Source organism: Empidonax traillii, unplaced genomic scaffold (assembly GCF_003031625.1).
Source record: "Empidonax traillii isolate 1590-97213 ecotype Southwest subspecies unplaced genomic scaffold, ASM303162v1 scaffold1154:size169566, whole genome shotgun sequence".
In the NCBI taxonomy this organism is placed as follows: Eukaryota; Metazoa; Chordata; class Aves; order Passeriformes; family Tyrannidae; genus Empidonax; species Empidonax traillii.
Window position 1 is genome coordinate 41,061 of NW_020956347.1, and position 20,549 is coordinate 61,609.

At 36.2% G+C, this 20,549-nt stretch overlaps 1 protein-coding gene across 1 annotated transcript in view; it reads right to left on the minus strand.

The window, feature by feature from the left end:
- Positions 1 to 1,369: 1,369 nt before the first annotated feature.
- LOC114068946 (protein unc-13 homolog C) overlaps positions 1,370 to 20,549 on the minus strand; it is a 120,153-nt gene continuing 100,973 nt past the window's right edge. Inside the window, exons 29-32 of the mRNA XM_027905422.1 lie at positions 18,492 to 18,639; positions 4,552 to 4,644; positions 3,644 to 3,803; positions 1,370 to 2,775 (exon numbers count right to left, since the gene is read on the minus strand). Of these exons, the coding sequence (XP_027761223.1) occupies positions 2,490 to 2,775; positions 3,644 to 3,803; positions 4,552 to 4,644; positions 18,492 to 18,639 (687 nt within the window). The 3' untranslated portion in view covers positions 1,370 to 2,489. The remainder of the gene's footprint in view (positions 2,776 to 3,643; positions 3,804 to 4,551; positions 4,645 to 18,491; positions 18,640 to 20,549) is intronic.

Sequence of the window (20,549 nt, forward strand, 5' to 3'; positions counted from 1 at the left end):
CACATTAGTGTGTGCAGCTGAGGAGACCACTAAGAGCATAACTGACCTCCTTCACTGATTCAGTTGTTACTCCTTTATAGGTGAATCTCAGGGATAAACAGTTAAGTGGATGGTGATTACATTATGCACTAAAACGTGTGCCATTTTACAGTAGAATAAACAGCTACAGAAAAATATGATGGAAGTGCTCCAGGGAAAAAACCCCGAAGCTGTTTACTCCAACCTTTCTGAATTCACAGGGCCACAAATGAAATATTGTGGAATTCTCTTTGCATTTTATCCACAACAGTGTTATGTAGCAGGAACCACCTCATGTCTTCATTATTTCTCTTTTTTATTTGAAAATGAGTCTGCTGATGTTTTCTTACATTAATTATTGTTAACTGTTAAGAGATGCGGTGTTTTAAATGTCATCTACTGTTGACACTTTGGGCTATACCTTGCAGAAATAGAGTTAGGAAGCACTGTGAATTACAAGCAGAAATTTCTGAGGAGGTAGTATTATACTCAGATTAAATCCTCTTTAATTTGTTTGAAGTTACAGGTGCTACACTTGATACTATTTAAGTCACAAAATCTGAATTAAGAAATCACTTAATGTCTAGATTGATGGTTACATTTTAAGATGTGAAATTATGAGCATAACTTTTCACATGGAAAAGCGGCTTTGTGAAGTGATGAGTTAAAAAATGTCCCCATCAAGAGGTCCCTCTGCCATCACATGTTCTGCAATGCCTATCAGCAGAATATGCACTAATAAGATACCTTGGGTCCAGCCTACCCTGATATGATCTGAGTGTTGTTAACTCTCTAAAGGCTGTGCAGATCTTCTCTAAATGTCTAAATATACATATGACAAATCTACTTTTTAGTATTCAAGGAAGAGGATTGAGGGTGTTGAAAGACATCCTTAAAATCTCATTTAAATATCTCTCAAAAGGGGTCTCCTGGAAAGAATCTGGTTTGCCTCTGTTGAGTTGTGCACCACATTTTTAGAAGGCTGGCATCAACATTCCAGCTACATCATGTCCTCCCTTCCTCTTAGTTATTTCTTCCCTAAGCAAAGCTGTAAACTCCAGCCTGTGTAACTAGAAACACTTGTGACCAAAACCAATGACAAATCTGTATAATTACAGAACACTATGTGTATTATTACACAGCATTATATATCTATATATATATATCTACCTTATTGTATTTTTTAAGACACCGAAATGCCAACTCTTATACTTATAAAACCACCAGATGCTAGACAGTGCAAACCTTACTTTAATATATTATAAAGTTATAGAGTAATCCCACTGCATGGGCTTCACATGCACATAAATCCGATAGTTACATAAATAATATCAAATGACAAAACTAGAAAGCAGTTTCTGCATACTTTATTTTACAATTCCTCACTAAATATATTTACAGGACACAGAGTTTGCTTTAGTGCAATACATAGTAATGTTGCATAAGTACAAACTGTTGAACATTTCTGAAAAAAAAGAAAATTAAAGAAATAAAGCACTTAACTGATGTTACAGCTAAGTATGTAAAGCAACGTTATAACTCTGAGTGAAAATGCTCACAGCATCTTTTCTTTTCATAAACAATTTCTAGAAACAAACCACAAACTGGCATTACATATCCCAAACTACCAACCCTTGTACAGTACCATATCATTTAAAAAATGACTTTTTAAAAGCACATATACTGTACTGTACAGCAATCTGTTCTACAGATACTGACTTACTCTTTAATACAAATATGATATTACCATGGCAGTTTTGAAGAACAAAGTTATCTCAAGATATCAAACATCAGTAACAAACTCTGGTAAGCACAGCTTCTTGAGGACCTGCTTTAACAGCATTTCTTCACAGTGATATTTATGAAAGGTTGGAAAAGAGATTAGCATAAAATATTTCCATCCTTTTTCAGTTTTTATGCAAAAATCATTACTTTATATTGGTAATTATAAAATTACAAACACTTTCTATAAGTAACTGCATCTGTAGTAATGATAGAAAAAGTTATCAGTAAGACACCTAAAATGAGGCTTGCATAAAATGATAGTTTGAAGAAAACTAAGTACCTCATTTGTAAAATAATGGTAAGGGAGGTAACTTAATTTAGAATAAGCAACACAGTAATTTAACAGAGACAACCTATTAATCAGTTAAAAAAGCTAATTATTTGTTAATAAATGTTAAAAAATAAAGGAATTGTGATGAGGTGAAATCAACATTTCAAAAGATATGATGAAACATTTACTCTTAGTTTTGGCACTTCATTGGAACAATTACTTTACCAAAGACCAAAATATGTATAAAAGATATACAGCTCCTTGACATACCTTGCAAATATAGTACGTAAGTACTGGCAAACACTGAAAACATAGTTAGTTAAACATTCCCACAGATTTGCACATGCATGCACTATTCAGACAACAGCACTGTATCTATGTTCTGGCGGTGACAATCTTGCATTGCTCGGGGATTTTAGGCCGTTTCTTCAGCAGATCTTGTTTCTGTTTTAAGTCTCACAAACTCTTTAGCAACTTCATCATTGTTCCTCTGAGAAAGTATCCTAAGAATGGTTAGCCCAGTCTCATCCACGGAGATGTTTCTCAGCAGGGGGTACCAGGAGGCGCAGCTCCCTTTCTCCGCGATGCTTTGCAGCTGAATGACTGTCATTCCTATAATTCGGTCCTCCCGAGCAAAGCAATAATCTTTCACTGACAGGTGAAGTTCGTAGGCTCCTGGCTTATCTTCGTTACTCAGTGTGCTGTGTGGATTAAAAATTGTGAATTTAGAACAAGGAGTTCAGTTTAATTCCCCCAAGGAATGAATTCATTCTAGAAATCTTGGAAAAATTAAAGTGATAGTGGTAGTTTAACTTTCGTTGTTCCATTTTGTTGCAACAAGTATAATTTAGTTTTAAACCTCCTACACAGTTAACTTTTCAGATGCTGCTGGTGACGTAGCCTCTGTTCCCACTGACCTGAACAGGAACAGAGAATTTGCTCATAATCTGAAATAGGCAGTTACCTTTCCCTAGAAAATCACTGGTAACAAACATCAAAAGGAGCTTTGTGGTCAGACTGAACTCATTCCCAGTCAGGGCTGAAGGATAAGAGGATGAAAATAAATTGGTCTCACTTATAAAAGGGGAGGAGGAGTAAACATTGAGGAGTGCTATGAGAAGTACTGAATTTAAAACTCCAGGTTAGGTGAAAATTTCTTACAGTTTTAAGGATTAAATGATAACAGAATTAGATAAACAATACTCCTAACAATGTGCAACCCTTCACATATCTCTATGGTCATAAAGCCCCAGATACGTAGCAGTAATAATCAGTACTTCAGTCCACATAACTACTGAGGCCAATGGATTCCTAGGTATAAAACCAGTTATTCCTCTGTAGGGAAAAGAATTATACATTTTAACAGCTTTTTCAAGACTGAGAGCTTAGTGGCTGCCATTCATCTTCATATAAATATAAGATACAAATTAGTAAATAATTCTGAAGTGGAGTCTCTATCTATGGATTTGGATGTGTATAGCAGCCTTAGGATGGGGGTTTTTATGTTCTTACTGATTTAACGGCAAAAATTCGCACAAAATATGCAAAGAGCAGGCAAAAGAGACTTACAATTGGAAAGTTTCATTGTATTTTGGTGACCACGTGTTGCTCTTTGTCTTGGTTCCGTGTTTTCTTTTCTTGTCACTTAGTTTAGGGCCTAACATGCAAACTTCCACAAATGGCCGGAACATGGCTGTCGTTTGCCAGTTTAGATTATTAATTGCCACAACTATAAGGAAATAAAAGAAACAGAGTTAAATAAAATTCCGTTGGAAGACTTCCAATTAATTATCCTGCTTGACTTTGTATATCCAACAAAAGGTGACCTGAGAGCTTTCCTATAGGACAGCAATACCTGGCAAGCCCAGGAGGAGCTTCACCTGTTCTCTGCCAAGAAAAGGCGTCTGACTACTTTGGGCTCAACAGTATCAAACACAAACATGTGTTTTACAAATCCTTTACATTTACAGCCTTTTTTTTTTTTTTTTTTTTTTTTTTGCCTGCTACCTTCACTGTAATTAAAAAAAAATCAGCTTATACTAATGTGAATGATGCTGGGTTTCTCTCTGAAATTCAGGTTGTGCAGAACAAAGACATTTTGTTAAAAAGGCAAATTCTTAATGCTTAGTGCAGTCATTCGCCACCCAGCTTTGCTGCAGCTTTTAGAAAGTTAAATGATATACAAGCAATATAGAGGATATTTTGACACATTTTAATTTATACCTCCAACTTTATAACTTAAAATTTAACTGTCTACACAGAGAAACACAGACAGTACTTAAGTCCATAATCTGGACTTCTGTTGAGGTTGAAAAAGGAAAAAGTACATTCCCAATCACCTGAAGCATACTCACAGCTTCACAAGGACTGTAATACTTAACATTTTTTATTATTGGTGTGTTTTACTTAGGATGTAGTGCTTGGGGATTTGTTCCCTGCTATTGCCTTCTTTTTAAAGTTAACTGCTGGAAACTTACCTTTTACAGTGACTTTATGCTCCCCAGTTCCAGGATGTGTGGAGACATCCACCTGTATAGATATCTCACCCACGGAATTATTAGCAGTTTGAGCTGAAACAGTAATTAATAGGTTAGCACATCTGGCTTTAAGAGATGTAGTGAAAGCTGAGTGGTATTTTCTGTCAGAAACACTTAGACATTTCTGACACGTGTTTCACATTTAAGTGTGAATCAGTCACAGATTGATAAATGATTTAGCCACAAAAATACCTGGCAAATGCAAATGTCTGTGTCAAGTGCCTCAACAAAATAAATTATCCTGTTCATCTGGAACTTTCCATTTTTGTTGTCATCAGATGTGTTTGTATCTTGAAATGCAAAAGTTGGTGGTTTTGTCAAACTTTGTTTCCTTCCATGTGCACCCCAAAAATCTTACTGATAGTAAGAATTTGGTAAGTTAATTCTGTGTTGTTATTGATGAATTCTTTACTGGGGGTTATGTCCCAGAAAACTATTAAAGTTCTGCAGTAGCATAGACAGAGAGGCTTAAAGAAAAAAGAGGAAGGTTGAAGGGATGGCAGAGGAGCCAGAAACTTCAATTTTTAAAAGTTTTGCTTTTGAGCACCAACAGAGGTTCTAAGTCAATTTGCACAGAATGATTCTTTTAAAGGATTCTCCGTATGTATTGAAAGGTCCATTAATATATCAGATTAGAACAGTACAACATAAAATTGGATGTGTTTACTTGTTCTTTGCTTGGATGACTCTCAGCGTTGAATTCTGTGAGCTGCACTTGTGCCCCAGAGTAATCATCTCTGTGAACCACATACAAATTACTACCCCTTTATAACTCCCTACTATTTCTCTGAGCAGCAGAGGAATGATTTTATCTTCCTTCTATTTATACAGAAATTCCTTACCCACTGGTTCCCCATCAGTCTATATGTGAGGAGAATCAAACATTCCTTTAGAAGTTTTCCAGCAGTTCTTACAAGAATTAAGGAAGGAGTAGGGAGATTGGTGTTTTATGTAATAATAAAGGGGGAAATGATTTCCACCCACAAATTAGTTTATACCCAGAATATTTTTGTTCCTTTATCATGCATAGTTTGTGGTTTTTTGGTTTTTTTTCCCCTGAATTTCCTCATCAGTGGCTTCCTAGAAAGGAGTTCCACAGTGCTGTTTATTTGTTGTGTTGGCATGATCTATAATTCCACTCTCTACACTGGATGAACACTGCAAGGTCAATTAAATTCTCTTACCCCAAAATGTTACTGCTTCAAAGAACAAGGTTGTTTTTTTGTTTTTGTTTTTGGTTTTTTTTCCTCTGATATATCAAAATGTGGAAATTCAGTAATCATTTAACATACTGACAGCCTTGAACATTTTCCTGCATTTTCCAGCTTTCAAGTGAGTTTGGCTTGGAATTGTAATAAATCTACTTTTGGAATATAGTCAAAAGTGTTTTAGCAAAAATATACGGTGTCAATATATTAATGTAGTTACAGCTGCCACTTCTGAATTGCAGGGTACCTGTGTTGGATGTATTTCAGTAATAGGCAGAGGGTTTGGACCACTACTGACATAGAAAAAAGGAATTTATTAGATATCAGATTTTTAATGACAAGCAGTTTAGTTTCAATGACAGCAATTAAGTTTCTTTTTGTATTCGCATAATTACTTAAAGCTGCACTATATGGAATCTCTAAGCTGGTGAACCATTCTTCATCTTGCTCACGATAAATAATAAATAATTTTTAAAAAAAACTTGTATAAAAAGCGAGGAATAAAATGGACTAGAAAGGCTAAATAAAATTAGTAGAATGGCTTTATTGAGAAGGGTAAGCCAAGGTATTACCCAACTACAGTAAAATTGGCTTTTATTTGGGAAGAGAAAGGGAACTCTCTTTGGTCAAGGTCATAAATTTAATGCTGATTTTCTTTTCTCTTGCAAACACAGTGTCCTCAGGCCATGTATCTGAGTAGCATGTTTTTAGTAGTTACCTTTAACCCACAGTGCTGACTTGTGTGAAAAAGCCTTCCCTTATATTTTTGTGGATTAAATGAAGACAACACGAATAATTCAGAAGGCAGCTTATCCAGGGTAGAACTCCAATACTATGCATGATAGATATTTCTATATAGGAAATTCTCATTGGCTTTGTGATGCTGTAAAGTAAATCAAAGAGAGTAGAGACTGGAGGTCCTGGAGCATTAATCTGTCCTGTTCTTTCATATTGCAAAATCCCACCTTTCCAAATTGTTACATAATGCACGCATTTCAAACTTAATGGATTCTTTTTGTGGTGGTGAACATTTTTATGGACAATGCTTTTTATTCCATGGATAGCCTTCCTTCAGCTCAGAAGTTTGAGATGAACATACTGTAACTCTTCAGTCTTTAATCTTTTGTTCTGATTGAAAAGCTCTCAATGCCAAGTTGGACAGGAGAAAAGAACTAGAAATTCACAACATTTAAATCTTAGGGCCACTGAATGTGTAGGATAAACTGAATGTGCTGAGAGAATAAGAAGTTCTTGAACTGTCTCCCAATCAAAATTAATAATAATTTACTTCTGACTGCAGTGGAAGGTGAGTTAGGCTGATCCTGAATATCACTGAAAATATCAGGCAGGGCAAATTTCCTGTTTTAGCCTCTAGCTTAAAAAAAAAAAACAAACCAAACCCTGGTCAGGAGAAATAAGGAGTGTTGTAAAAGAAAACAATTAGCATTTTTTTCGATAGCTTAGGCAGCAGCCTGTGGACGATGCTAATAGCAGAGTTTGCTCTGTTAACCTCTAACAATGCCATGTATGATTTTACCAAAATAAAAATCTATGAATCTGTAAGATAAGGCTTGTTCTGTTTCTCCAAATTTTTAATTAACTTATGCAAAGGATATTCTTGCAAAGGTCTTCTAACTGATCTCCCATTCCTTCTCCTGGCAGGCCATAATTCACAACACTGCTCTAAGCAGTACCACAAATATATGGTGGGATTAGCCCTGTGTGCACAGATCTGCTTGCTACGGTTATAAAGAAATCTCTGCAAAACATCCCATGATTTTATACTGGAAGCAGCTGACATTAAAATGATCCTACATTCAGTATTGCTGAGGAAACCTCCTGCAGCAGAATGTTGCAGCCAGCAGAGGCAATTTCTAGTGGAGTCTAGAATATAAGCTTGTTTTCTTTCAATGACCACCCCATCCATCTTTCTCTCTCTTTCTGACCTGCTGAGCAAAGTAGAGATACAATTTTAGGACATTCAATATTTGCTTTGAGCAGCTCTTGTTGACGTTCAAGAACTGTGGCACCTCATTTTAAAGTCTCTGATCTGCCTATTTCTGCTGGGTTTTGTTTTTTTTCTTGCTCCCAGTTCTTGTAAACTCACAGCAGGAATTAGTGATTCTGACTGCACTACAGAAATGTCCATTTATCCTACCACATCTAATAAGCCAATTTAACTGACAGTAAATATCTAGCCCTGCACTGCACTTTTCTTCCTTTAAGTGCTGTAATATAACTCATTCAAAGATTACCAAACTTTCCTTTGAAAACCTTATGGATATTTAACTATTGCTGCTTGCACTCTAAACTCTGCTTTACATTTTATTTGTTAGGATATTCATGTAATTTAAAATACAGCATGATAATCATGGTCACGATAATCATACTGGCTACATATGCACAGAGAAACAAATTCCTCTGCCTTCTATTGCTTTGTAGGTATCTTTGGAGAAGTGTGAACTTGTGGACTCTGGTAGAGAAAACAGCAGAAAATGCAAGAGAAAAATGGGTCATGTATATTTTGTAACAACAGAAGCTCCCTGTATTTTCTAGGATGCTATTCCTGCTAAATGCAAGAGAATCCTACTGAATCAGTCTGTGATTGTGCACAAAAGCACATTACTGTGGAAGGGCTCCTTTGTCCTCCTTGATCCCTTAGCAGCAAGAAGTTTTCAAATGAGGAGTACTTTGGAAAATAACTTCTAGTTTTGCATGATAAAAGACCCCAGGAGAAATAAATGGGATTCACAGAGGATGAACTAGCATAAAATTTAAGAACAGAATTTCAGGCCTTGAAATGGTAGGAAGAGTGCATCTGATGGAATGTACTTTTCAGCTGTTCTGGAAGTTGAGGCATGGAAACTGGGATGCTTTCATGAGTTCTTAAAAAAATAATGGAAAATATTCAGAGTAGTTTGGTTTGGAGGCTCCAAGGAGCATTGGTATGCAGCATGGACCTCAGTGAGAGTGACAAAACGAATCTGAGAAGCTGAGGTAATGATTGTGCTGTTCACAGGTCTCAGCCCTGACTCTCCAAACACCACAGCTATGCTGCTGTGAATAGGAGAGCAGAGCTTGTACATAATTACTAATGTATCATTTCATGATGTGGAACATCATCTGCCTTATGTACTATCTGGTGATAAGAATTCCTTCATTTGAAACAGCTTCAAGATCTTTTGATATTCATCTTCCTGTTGGTAGTCTCACATAAAATCCTTAAATCTGGAGGAGGTTTTATTTGAGGGTCTGTTTCTCACAACATAAATGATAAAAGACAGTAGCAAACTGTGTGTCTGGGAGAGTGAGAGAGACGTTAAGGACATTCTTGCATAACAAGAATTCTTTTTCTGCTGCAAAGTCATCTTGTAGCAAAAGAGAAAAATAATGGAGTGTTTTTGTCATTTTTCACCTAGGGACATATTATTTTTGTTTTATCCAATAACAATTACAGCTTTCAATAACACAGATTTAATTCCTTTTCCTTGTCTTTTTTCTTTTCTTTCTTTGTTTTTTTTTAATGCTGTATTCCTGAAGCATTAATTGGTAAAGTGTTTGTGGTCTATGCAGTGCCCTTTCTTGTTTATTGGTGCTTGCAAGGACAATTCTAACTATACAGTCATATTTTAAAACATGCCCTTTTCTTCCCAAGTGTTTATGAGAGCAATATGCAGCTAATCGTTGTCTCTCTGAGCCTTTCCCCAAACTTGCATTGCATTCATAAAACTTAGAGGACTTGTTTGGGAAATTGTGTTTTATTCAAAGGTTCTGTTTTATTAAAATCCCCCAAATCTTATCAGTTAATGATGTAGATTTTGTTTTTCCTCTCCCTTCTGTCGAGTTTATAGATCTGTTGAGCCTTAAGTATAGGGTTAAGTTGTCAGAGTGTCTGTATAAGAGAGAGAGTAGGTGGATGAGACAAAGAGACATAGTCAAAACTGGAGGCTTGTGGAAATTCAGTAGAAAAATAAAGGCTGAACTTTGTCACCAAAACTAGCAGCATGTGTCCAAAACCCAGTGTAGACTGAGATTCACAGTCTTTCTCATCTCAGGTTCCAGAAAAGTCAGGAATGTGCTGTATCCCTCTCCTAATGCAAGAAGTTATGTATGTCTGAGGAAGGAATTGATTCCATTTCTGGAGCTGGAATCTATTAAGCAGTTGGCACAGTGTCCAAAAGAGAACAGTGTCTGGTCTCAGGTGCTTGAAAACAGAGCTCCTATTAGGATTTGAAAGGCTTTTATTCTATCTGCATTTATTACAATGTAATAATCTGTTACTTGCTTTGAAAGAAAAGCACTGAATGTCTGAATTTACTGAATACGTAAAAAATACACTGTCAGAAGTCCTTTACTTAAATTTACTATATTTGTTTTCTTCACACAATTATCTTCCCGTTTTCCATGCATTCATGGTTCCTTACAATTACTGAAGGGCTAAAATGACCCCTAGGTTGAGAAGGTACACATGATTTAAATAATTTACTTTGTGCAAAAGAAGTGCTTCATTAAAGAGCAAAGGAATTTAATATTTACCAAGCACCCATTTGACTTTAAATACTAATATGTTTTTTTACTTAACTAATCAGTGCTTATATAATAATAATGTAAGACAAGATTTTTTAAAAAATTGGATTTTTTTCTTTTATTGATCTTGGACTTTTATAATTTGCCAAGATGACCATGTTGGTATTTGGGATTTCTCTCCTTCCAGCTGGCATGGATCTATAATTGATGTTAGGCTATTCACATTTTTCTTTTCTGCACTATTTATTTGAGTTCTCTGATTTCCCCAACTTCCATAGCAAATGAAGGTGATTCCATTTTTACTGATTTTTTCAGCCTTTCCCTTCACTTTAATCTTAGTTGATCAAATCTCTCTCTGTATATCTACACTGCCTCCTTCTAATGTCTGGAGTTTCTTGCATTTTATAGTTCTGGGGCTGGAAATTCTTTTACAGACTATCTTCTTCCCTAGACTTTGGTAGTTTCTTGGTTTTCTCCTCTTTTAATCCAGGCACTCATAAAGTTACTGCAAGTATTTTTGCCCCAAAAATGGTCAAAGGCAATAAGGTAGAGTCGAAACAGTTTGTATGACTGTATTAAGTTTCTAAATCTATGGAGGCTTACTTTATTTATTTATTTATTTAGTTATTATTTTTATTTGTGTGGGTGTGTGTGTTTTGTGGGTTTTTTTGTGCGGTTTTTCTTTTTTTTTTTTTTACTCCAGTTTTTAGGATTCACGAATTCAAGACCTTTACCTTCCCGAGAATCAGAAATTTAGCTCTGAGGAAAAACAACTACCTGCAAACTAATCACCATGCATGCCATGATTTTATTACCCAAGACTTACAAAAGCTCACTGAGCACTGTGAGCCAGGCAATAAAACCAGCTGACCTGGCAATGCTGCCCGTGGTAACCCTACCCTATCCCATTTGCTCAGGAGCTTCAGCTTAGAGCTGTTTATTTAAACACTGGACCTACACTTTGACCTTATTTTCCATATAGGATGTAAGAATGAAAAAGCTGAACAAATATTCAAGCTTTCACAGTGCCCAATGCTCCAGGAATTACACAAGCTATGAAATGAGCACTTTAATTCAGACAAACATCTGTCATCTTTTGATTGATGATGTCAATAAAATACATGTATTTGTCTGGCGTTCATCTGCTAGTTTATTAGAAGATAAAAGATTAGAGTGACTCATTGAGTTATTTTTCACAGGATCCTGAGACTCCATGATTTAGATGAAAATCTTGAGTGTATTTTTAACATTTTCATTTAATACAAAGCATAATTTAAAGCTGAATTGTTAAGAGAAAAGGAAAGCATCAGGGAAACCTGACTTTATCATGATAACCACACTAACTGCAACGTGTGCTCTGCTTTAAAAGTTTGCTGCACAAATGGTTGATAATTGTTTGTGTTGGGGTGTTCTGAGAACCAAGTCCAGTTTCTTGAAGGCTGACTTCAGCAACCATTTGTTCACCAGGCTGCCATGAAAAGATTGAAAAGATTTAGAAGGTTTGTATTTGATTAGAAAACGGAAGTAATTTCTCTTACGGATCACTTGGTGTGACGGAATTAAGGCTGACGGGGGATTCGGCAGCATCTGTAAGCCTCTCTGTACAACTGGACAAAGCCACACTACCAAAATACATCCTCTCCTGCTGCAATTTCTGTGGTGTCAAACAGAGTGATGTGAGGCATTCAGAGAGCATAATATAAAAGCAGAATATTATGGTGTAAGTAGAAAGTACTGGTTTGAGTGTCAGAGTGGAAACCCAGTTAAGGCCTTTCCCTTCATCTCTGCCATGTTTTACACAGCAAGGGCTGGAACTGAACAGCTCCATCGTGACCTTCCCTTATCTGGACAGATCTGCTGCTCTGTCCATGTGGTAAGAAACAGGATGAGCCAGCTTTGATCTGGGGGTGTATCCAACTGGCATCACCCTCCATGTATATGTATATATATGTGTGTGTTCTGTCCAGCATTTTAACCAGCCAACACACAGGCCTCTTAAGGGGTTTATATATGTATTGAATGTTCCACTGATACTAATAAGAAGCTATTTTTAAAAACTGATGACGTATAATTGATGGATACCTGTAGCTTGTGTTTATTTTCTTGAACACTTAAGAGGAAACCAATATATAACTTGTTTCTAATTTAGGTGCTTTACTGTGTCTTTTAAGGAACAACCAGAAAGTTCCTAATGTAACAGCCTCTTAGGTGAATATTTTCTAAAGATCAACTGCTTTATCAGCTGTCTGGTTTTCTATACGTGAACTTCAAAAATATTTGTTTTCTACCACTATTCTGAATACATTTATTTTGCTATCAGCATACACTAGAATATTTCTACTAGTTGTAATTCCACAGGTTTCTTTATTATTATATTTCCTGCTGTTTGTTCCTATACATTGCTTGCAATTGTGTACTGATTTCTGCAGCTTGTAATGCAAGTCTGGTTTTTTTTCTTTCATGAAATAGGGTTGTGTAACACACAATTCTGACCTCAATTTGAAACTACAGTGGATGAAGCAGGGATTATTTCTTGAGTTAAATTCTCTCTGAAGTATAGGTTATGAGAGAACTGCAGGACTTAAATTTCCTTATAGAATACAGGTATAGCTTTCAAAACATGACAGTTAATTGTACAACAGTTTTGAGAAGCAAAAGCAGGAACAAATCTTTCTTTTTGCATTTACAAGAGCTGCTAAATGATTTTTATTTTCTGTCATCTGATGTCATCTATCTGCTTGCCTAAACTAGAGTTAACTATCAGTTTATTATTTTAATTGGATTCCGTACATTTAAAAAGATATTGAGGTTCTGCTTTGCCTCGTACCATTACAGATTGCAAAGGAACAGAGAAGTGAATTTTGGCTTGGCAGTTGCAAAGAATTTCTCTTCAGTTTTGTTTGTGTACCCTCCTTCCCTACGTCGGTGACTTCACAAGATGAGTGTGGAGCTCCTGTTAGAGATACTCAATCTCATTAGGTAAACATGCTTATTATATTTTCTTGTTTTCAGATGCATCTTCCCCTTTTGCCTTCCAGTTGATGGGAGAACAAAGCCTTTTCTGCAGCCTTGTAAACACGCAAGTAGGGATTGCAGTATGAGCTCTATGTTGTGAGATGAATATTGATTTTTCTGCTTAAGTAATACAAATTATTTAAAGTCAAGCTAAAAAATACACTGCAGTCCTGCCACTACCTATAACTGTTGTTTATCTTACAATAACAGCAGCATTCTCTAATGAGGTTTATAAAACTAAGCTAAGCTGCTCTAAATTTGTAAGAAAAAATATTTCTCTATTTCCGATAAGTAACCATTTTTGATGCAACAGTGATATTTACTTTGGAGAAATTAGTGCTAATAAATGAGAACTAATTCAGGACACTGTGTTTGAGGTGCTGTCTTTTTATGTACATTGCTAAAGCTAAAATAATATTTGTTCAAGTGTTATTAGAGTTGATGCTAACCAAATGCAAATATTCACAACACAGAGTTTCTGAAATTACTGAAGATTTAAGGTACTTCCTTAAATACAAGCATAAATCTCATTTTTATTTTTATATCCTTTAAATTAAGTAGTTTAGGAAGCGAAGTTATTAATTCAATAAAAAGGTGACTGCCTCTCTGTTTTTTTTAGAAATTATTTTAGAGAAGCTTCACCTGTTCTGCTCTCAGCATTGAGTAATGGTAAGTCAAATACACCACAGAGTAGAAAAGTTTATACAGTAGACCAGTAGCTATCGATATAGTTTTACTTCAGCATTCTGAGTCTGTTCTCTCTTTTCTGAAATAGAGAAATACAGTAAGAGTTTGCCCTTTGGTTTTTATAGTTTTGCCTTCATTGTGAGAATGTTGTTGCATTTAGCTCAAGTTTACTTAAAATTAGCTTGTCCTGCCTGAACTGAAATTTGACCATTTTGTCTAAAGCTGTTGTAGGCTGATAACTTGAATAAATACATCAATACACAAAATATATGGCTGTTTGCAGAAGGCTTGGAGCTTTCCCTGATATCCTGGGCTGATTTGCTGGCTGCTTTCCCCCTGTTACCCAGCCATGGTGTGTTCTGGCCATCCAGCACTGAACCCCCAGGTTCCTGCAACTGAGCTGGGTTTTACAGGCCAGCCTTGGCCCTGTGCTGCTATTTCACAACTGATTCATTCTTGGCACAATTGTAGTGTGCACAAACAATTGTTTGGTCACAAAAGATTTTGAAAACAATCTACATTATAGTCTGAATTTATGCAAGCATATTATCCTGCAGCTGAATTTAGAGGAAAAAACCACTCACTTTTACAGTATGAGCTAATGTTTGTTATCATTAGTGCTCAATCTAATAGCGACAATTTACAGCTGACAGAAGTCCAGTGGAAACAAGATCAATTTGAGATCTGAACCTCGGGTGATCTGTGTGGTAATGGTGTACTGATGCCAGAAGATTCTCACTTGGCTGTGTGTTACATGCTCTTTGCAGAACTATCAATGACCACAGAGCATGTTAAATACTGGTCACTTAGGCTCTGAAATGCAGTTCTCTTCACTAAACTGCCTTCAGGTTTTTAAAAATCCTTGAGGTGTGTATAAATGTCCCTTTTGAAGACTCCAAAAGTGACCTGCTCCATGAACTGGTTCTTGGCAGCACTAGCACCAGTGCATGGTTGAATAAGAAGAAAACACTGATCCAGAAGAATGCACTTACAACAGGCACTGCAGAATCACCTGACTCCCTCCTGGTCAGTGTTAAATGTGAAATTTATCACCAGATTATGATTCACTGTGTGTAGTATTACAAAAGTTTTGCTAATAAACAGTGCTAATAATTTATTTGCAAAAGAGAATGCAATGCTGCTCTGTTTTACATGTGTGGGCTGGTATTAAAATAGGACAAGTGCTAGCAGGTTTTGCTTAGTTTCCTGGAAACATTTATACTAAGGGACTATAATAAGATGAAATTCCCCCTATTGACACCAATGTTTAAATCTGTAAAGATCAGAGTTTCTGCAGTATGTAATTTCCAAACAAGTTGAAAGTGTGTGGCAGATCTGGGATAGCAGTGGGGATGCAATTGAAGAGAAACCTCTTTGTGCCAGGCAGAAATCCAGGTTTTTAATATGACAGCATATGACAGAACTTAAGCTGTCACTAAGTGTGCTAATCTGGTACCTGTACTGTCTGTATGAATTGTTGTCTAATAAACAATTCTCAGAGTGTGGTTACAGATTTGTTTTCACAGTGCTGCATGAACATTAAATTTACAACTTCCTGCAGCATAGAATCGTTACAATTGAAAAAGATCTTCAGCCGTGACAAATCATTACATGGAGAAAAAAGAAAAGCAAAAAATAAGTGATATTTTCAGTTACTGAAAGTTATTACTGAAGAAGTTACTGGCTTATGTGCTCAGCATTGTCATTTACTTATTCAAACACTTGTCTGCTTTGAAAACAGTCTGTGGCGGTGCTTTGAAGAGGAAAAGTCATCAGAGTAAGATTACAGAAGTTAATTTTCTCTTTCCTGTCTGTGTAACAACTTGCTTTTAAAGCATATACGTCCATAATGATGTAGTCTCATGATGTATTCGAAAAAGCCAGTAAGAGTTTAACTTTCAAATATTTAGTGTAGTTAAATCACCACAGGAAAAACTATGAATCCCTGTGTCATCATTTTAAAAGTTAGGAATGGTTTTATTAATATTGCCTATGCAAATTGCTTTGTTGCCAAGAAGTTCTTTAGGAAGGTGTAGGCACAAAGGCTGGGGATGGAAATGCAGGTTCAGGCAGTCGTTCTTTAGAAATGGTGCAAATCATCTCCTTGGACAATGTGGTTATTCCTGCTGAACTTGATCCTGCATCTACATGAATACAGGATCTATCAGGGGCCACAACATACACTTTTACAGAGCTGTTATCATGGAATCACTAAGGTTGGAAAAGACTCCCAAGATCATCAAGCCCAACCTTACGCTTTGTATGTGTGTAACAATAACTCCCCCTTCTCACACCAATTAAACAAATTTCTTAGAAAAACTACAGCTTTACATGGTAAGCGAAAAAGTATTTTCACCTACGGTTAAGAGTAAGCCTGATTGTTGTCTGATTCCAGTTGTCATTAGGGAAAACCAAGCATCCATTTTTATCTAGTCATAGTTATTATTTAACATGTATTTTCTTTATATTTAAAATATTCCTTTTTTTTTTTTTCCCTGTTGTTTTGAGTTTAATTACATCCAACTATCTACTGATTATAGATTGGAAATGTGCAAAAATAGGGTGGAAAATTTAAATCCAATTATACTCCAAAGAAAGTTTCTGCTTTGCAAAGAGGGTCATTTTAACTAAATACAGCTGTGAGGCTGGAGGTCATAACAGATGAGGATTTAATTCTTTTAAATTAGACATTAAAGGATAATGAAAACCTATGAGTCACTTTTCCTTAACTTTATTCCCAGTGGCTACATTTCTGACAATAGTGGTGTGCAAATATAGGCCTGCTAGTGTGTGCACAGAAATGAACACAGACCTCAGGCTGAAATCACAATGAAAATCAATTTTGCTGTTCAGGATTTATAAAAGATCCCTACTTATGGCTACAAACTGGATAATTTTTTGCTCCTGAAGTTACAATAAATGTATCAAGGTATGTAGAATATAAAGGTATAAAGAAAAGCAAAATATACTAGTAAGTAATAATTTTCTGCCCAAATCCATATTGGTAATCTCTTTTTTTTCTGAGGGGAAAAAAGACTCTATTCCCTACATATTAGAGTTTTATAGCAATTTTCTCACTTGTAATATACGAATTATTAAGAGGGATATCCTCAGTTTAATATGGAAATGGCTTAGGAAATCATTCCTTGGAATTAATCTTGGGGCAAGCTGCAAAACTAATGTTTCATGGCTTTTATAATGTGAGTAACATCCTGTATTTCAGAAGTAAAAGCAATTGATTTCCAGTTTAACTGTCAAATTAAAACTTCTGATTCTTATGAGCAGGGTAATTTATTATAGATCAGCAAATTATAATCTTTCCCAAATATACCAAGTGGTAGACAGGCCATTTTTACAAATGCCCATTACCTTCAAAGGAAATCTAGTGAAGATTACTATTGCTCAAAAATTTGCAGTTTCTAGAATAAAGAAAACCTTCAGCTTGGAATATAGTGCACATTAGCCATGTAAAAGCAGTTCCTGAATGTACTGTCCTAGATCCAGAAGACCTATTTTTGAAAATAGAAGGACTCTTTGCCTGAAAGTATAACCATGAACTCTTGTCCTCTTTTTGAAACCACAGAAAGTTCTCTCCTGAAATAAACCATTAATGAGTGACGTGTATTTTAAATGGAGAGGACTTTGTACTGCAGTTTTTTGGTGCCCTACACCAAAATTCTCAAGCAGGAAACAGTGGCTTCAGTGTTACTGTTGTCCAGACTCAAAGTATATCTAATACCATACTCTTGATTTACTTTTGGGCAAGTATCAAAATTTTGAATAGCAGGCATAAAAAAAAAAAAGGTGCCATTTTTAGCAGAGTGGTTTTGAATCTGAATTCTGAAATGCACAAAGAGAAAAAATCTAGACAGGGAAAAAATGTTATATTTTAACATATAAAAACCTTCTAATCATTTTGAATTCACAGCTGACCTGCTAGAAGGAGAAATGTGGGTTCTGTAACATGGAGTCAGTGTGCTACATTAAGGACATGTTGCTCATAATTTATTGTTCTTAATCACGAAAGGAAACCTCTGAAGGGTTTTAACCTTCTGCAGTTATTTGTGATTAGTAATTAATGTCCTCCAGCTCAGAAGGTACCCAGAGCTGCCAATGTAGTCGATGAATTTACTGTCTCTGCAGTTATAACGTGCTCTGGAATGGCCTCCACAACCCTGGCTGTGTGTGGAGAGCTCCTACAAATAACTCTGAAGTTCATTGTTCATGCAGAGCTCTGGGACCTGTGCAGTGACAAGTCAGGAAAGGAACTGCCCTCAGAAAAGCTCCATCGACTGCCAACAGCTTAGATGTGGGAGAACATCACCATTAGTGACCATAAACCCTAAAATACAACAGTGTGTGGAGAACACGACTGGCAATCAATCATTTAAAACACTTAAAATATAATCTGATGTACTTTTATGTCCCTTATAGATCACTTACTTTGAGAAGTCTGAGAGTTTATAAACTTCTTTATCAAGGCGTCAGTAGTTTGGGTGTAAAGGCTCAGAGCGTACTTGAGGGACTGTAGGTCTGGGCTCTTTTCCAGGAAATTCTTTTTCAGCCCACTCCCTCCAGCATGGAAGTATTGCTAAAATGAAAAACAAATATGGTTGTTCATAGAGGAAAGTTATCTGAGAAAGCCCTCAGTTGCAGACGTACAGTTTTGAGTAAAATTCTTAAATGAACTTTTAGGAATAACAGCGGTCATGTGTAGCTGAATTTATGATTATAGCTTTTGAGGTAACTCTCATCATCTCTGCTACAGAGTTCCCAGGGTAAAAAAAAATAAGTGTTGGGGGAAGAAAAAAAATGTACAAGATTTTAATTTTGGTCCTCCTGATCTGAACTGAAGTATTTCTATGCCAAAACTGGACAAATATTTGCAGCACTCTTTCAGGTTGCAGACAGTGGAATCAGTTTAAATTCTTATCTAAAAAAACCCCAACAAACTTTCAAATCAAGGCATATTTACAAGCACAAGTAGAGAACAAATTGCTTTTGAGGGAAAGGGAAAAAGTTTTAAAAAACTTTGAGACGAACATAGGATGTGAAGTTTTGGATTGGCGTTGCATTGTAATTCTGTCTGAAATTATGATTATGGCAAATTATTAGAAATTCCATGGAAATTTCCATGTTGACAATCTTTTCCAATTCAGATTTTGACCTGTTTCACTACAGATATGCAGAAAATGTGTGTGTCATCCTTGAGGGACCACATTAGGCTTTCCTGGACTGTGAACGGGAGAGGATGGAAGAGAAAAGGAGCTCATTGGTTGAACGTCCTCGAAGGCAATGAGTAAATGTTATCCTTCAGAAGAGGATTCCTTTGGGACAGAGCAGCTGCACCCACAGCTCCCTTTGTGTGCTCCTGGGAATGATGCAGCAGTAAACCAATAAACCAGTGGTGCTTCCTGCAAACCTAAGCTGGGGCACTTCTTCCCTCTGCAAGCAGCTGCACCCGTGTAGAGATCACTGCCAGCTGGTCAGCAAGGCCTGACAAGACAGCCCTGCTCCTTTTGCTGTCCCACTTGTCCCTTGAGTGCTCCCTCCTTCTTGCATAAAAAAATAAAGATAAAATATATGCATTTAAGAGCATAAATACTTAAAAGAGAAGATGACTACTGATCTACTAGATTTGGAACAAAACGTGTTTACCACTTTGATGCCATGCTGACTGTGTAAACTATAGATATATGAAATATATGTAAACTGAATACAAAAACACTTTAATTTCCCTTTTCAGTCCCAAAGCTGACTTCAGAAAACTTGGGACAGATTCTTCTCTTCTTCCTCCCTCAGTGAAGAATTTTTCCTAAGATTTCAGGCAAGACAGTCATTGATGAATTAATGCACTTAAGCTCCAATGAAAAGATAAATGTGCTACATACGTTCATTTTGTTCAAACACCTTGCAAAGCATTTTGCAATCTACATTACAGCTCTAGGTCCCCAGATCAATAAAGCTCTCATTAATGGCTAATTAGTAAAAACAAACAATTTTTTTCAGGAACACACTGAGACTACTTGATGACATGGTGCACTCTGTACAGGGAGTGCTGGGGACTGTGAGCAGAACCTTCTCGCTGCCTTTCTGGAGTGCTGCCAAAGGAATATATGAATATACACCCTCTACATATATATCTCTCCACTAAATGCTGTATCCTAAACTTATCTGCACAGTGCAGACCTACAGTCCCTTTGCATTTAGTGTACACATTCCACCTTCTGATTCTCAAGATTTTGATGGAGAAGAAACATAAATGTACTTTCCATAACAGTTATTATTTACGTTTCTGTGTTGAAGGCTGCTGGTTGTTACAGGGAAAAAAATATCTGTAGGAGCAAAACAGGATTTGAAATCATGAGGCTGCAAAGTTTTCTATTGCTCTGTCACTGCGGGGGCAGTTAGTGTCAGCTTTAATGGTTCTGACTAAATCACCTCTATCTTCTCATCATTGCATACTTACATAAAATTTATATCTTTCCAAGCAAATTATTT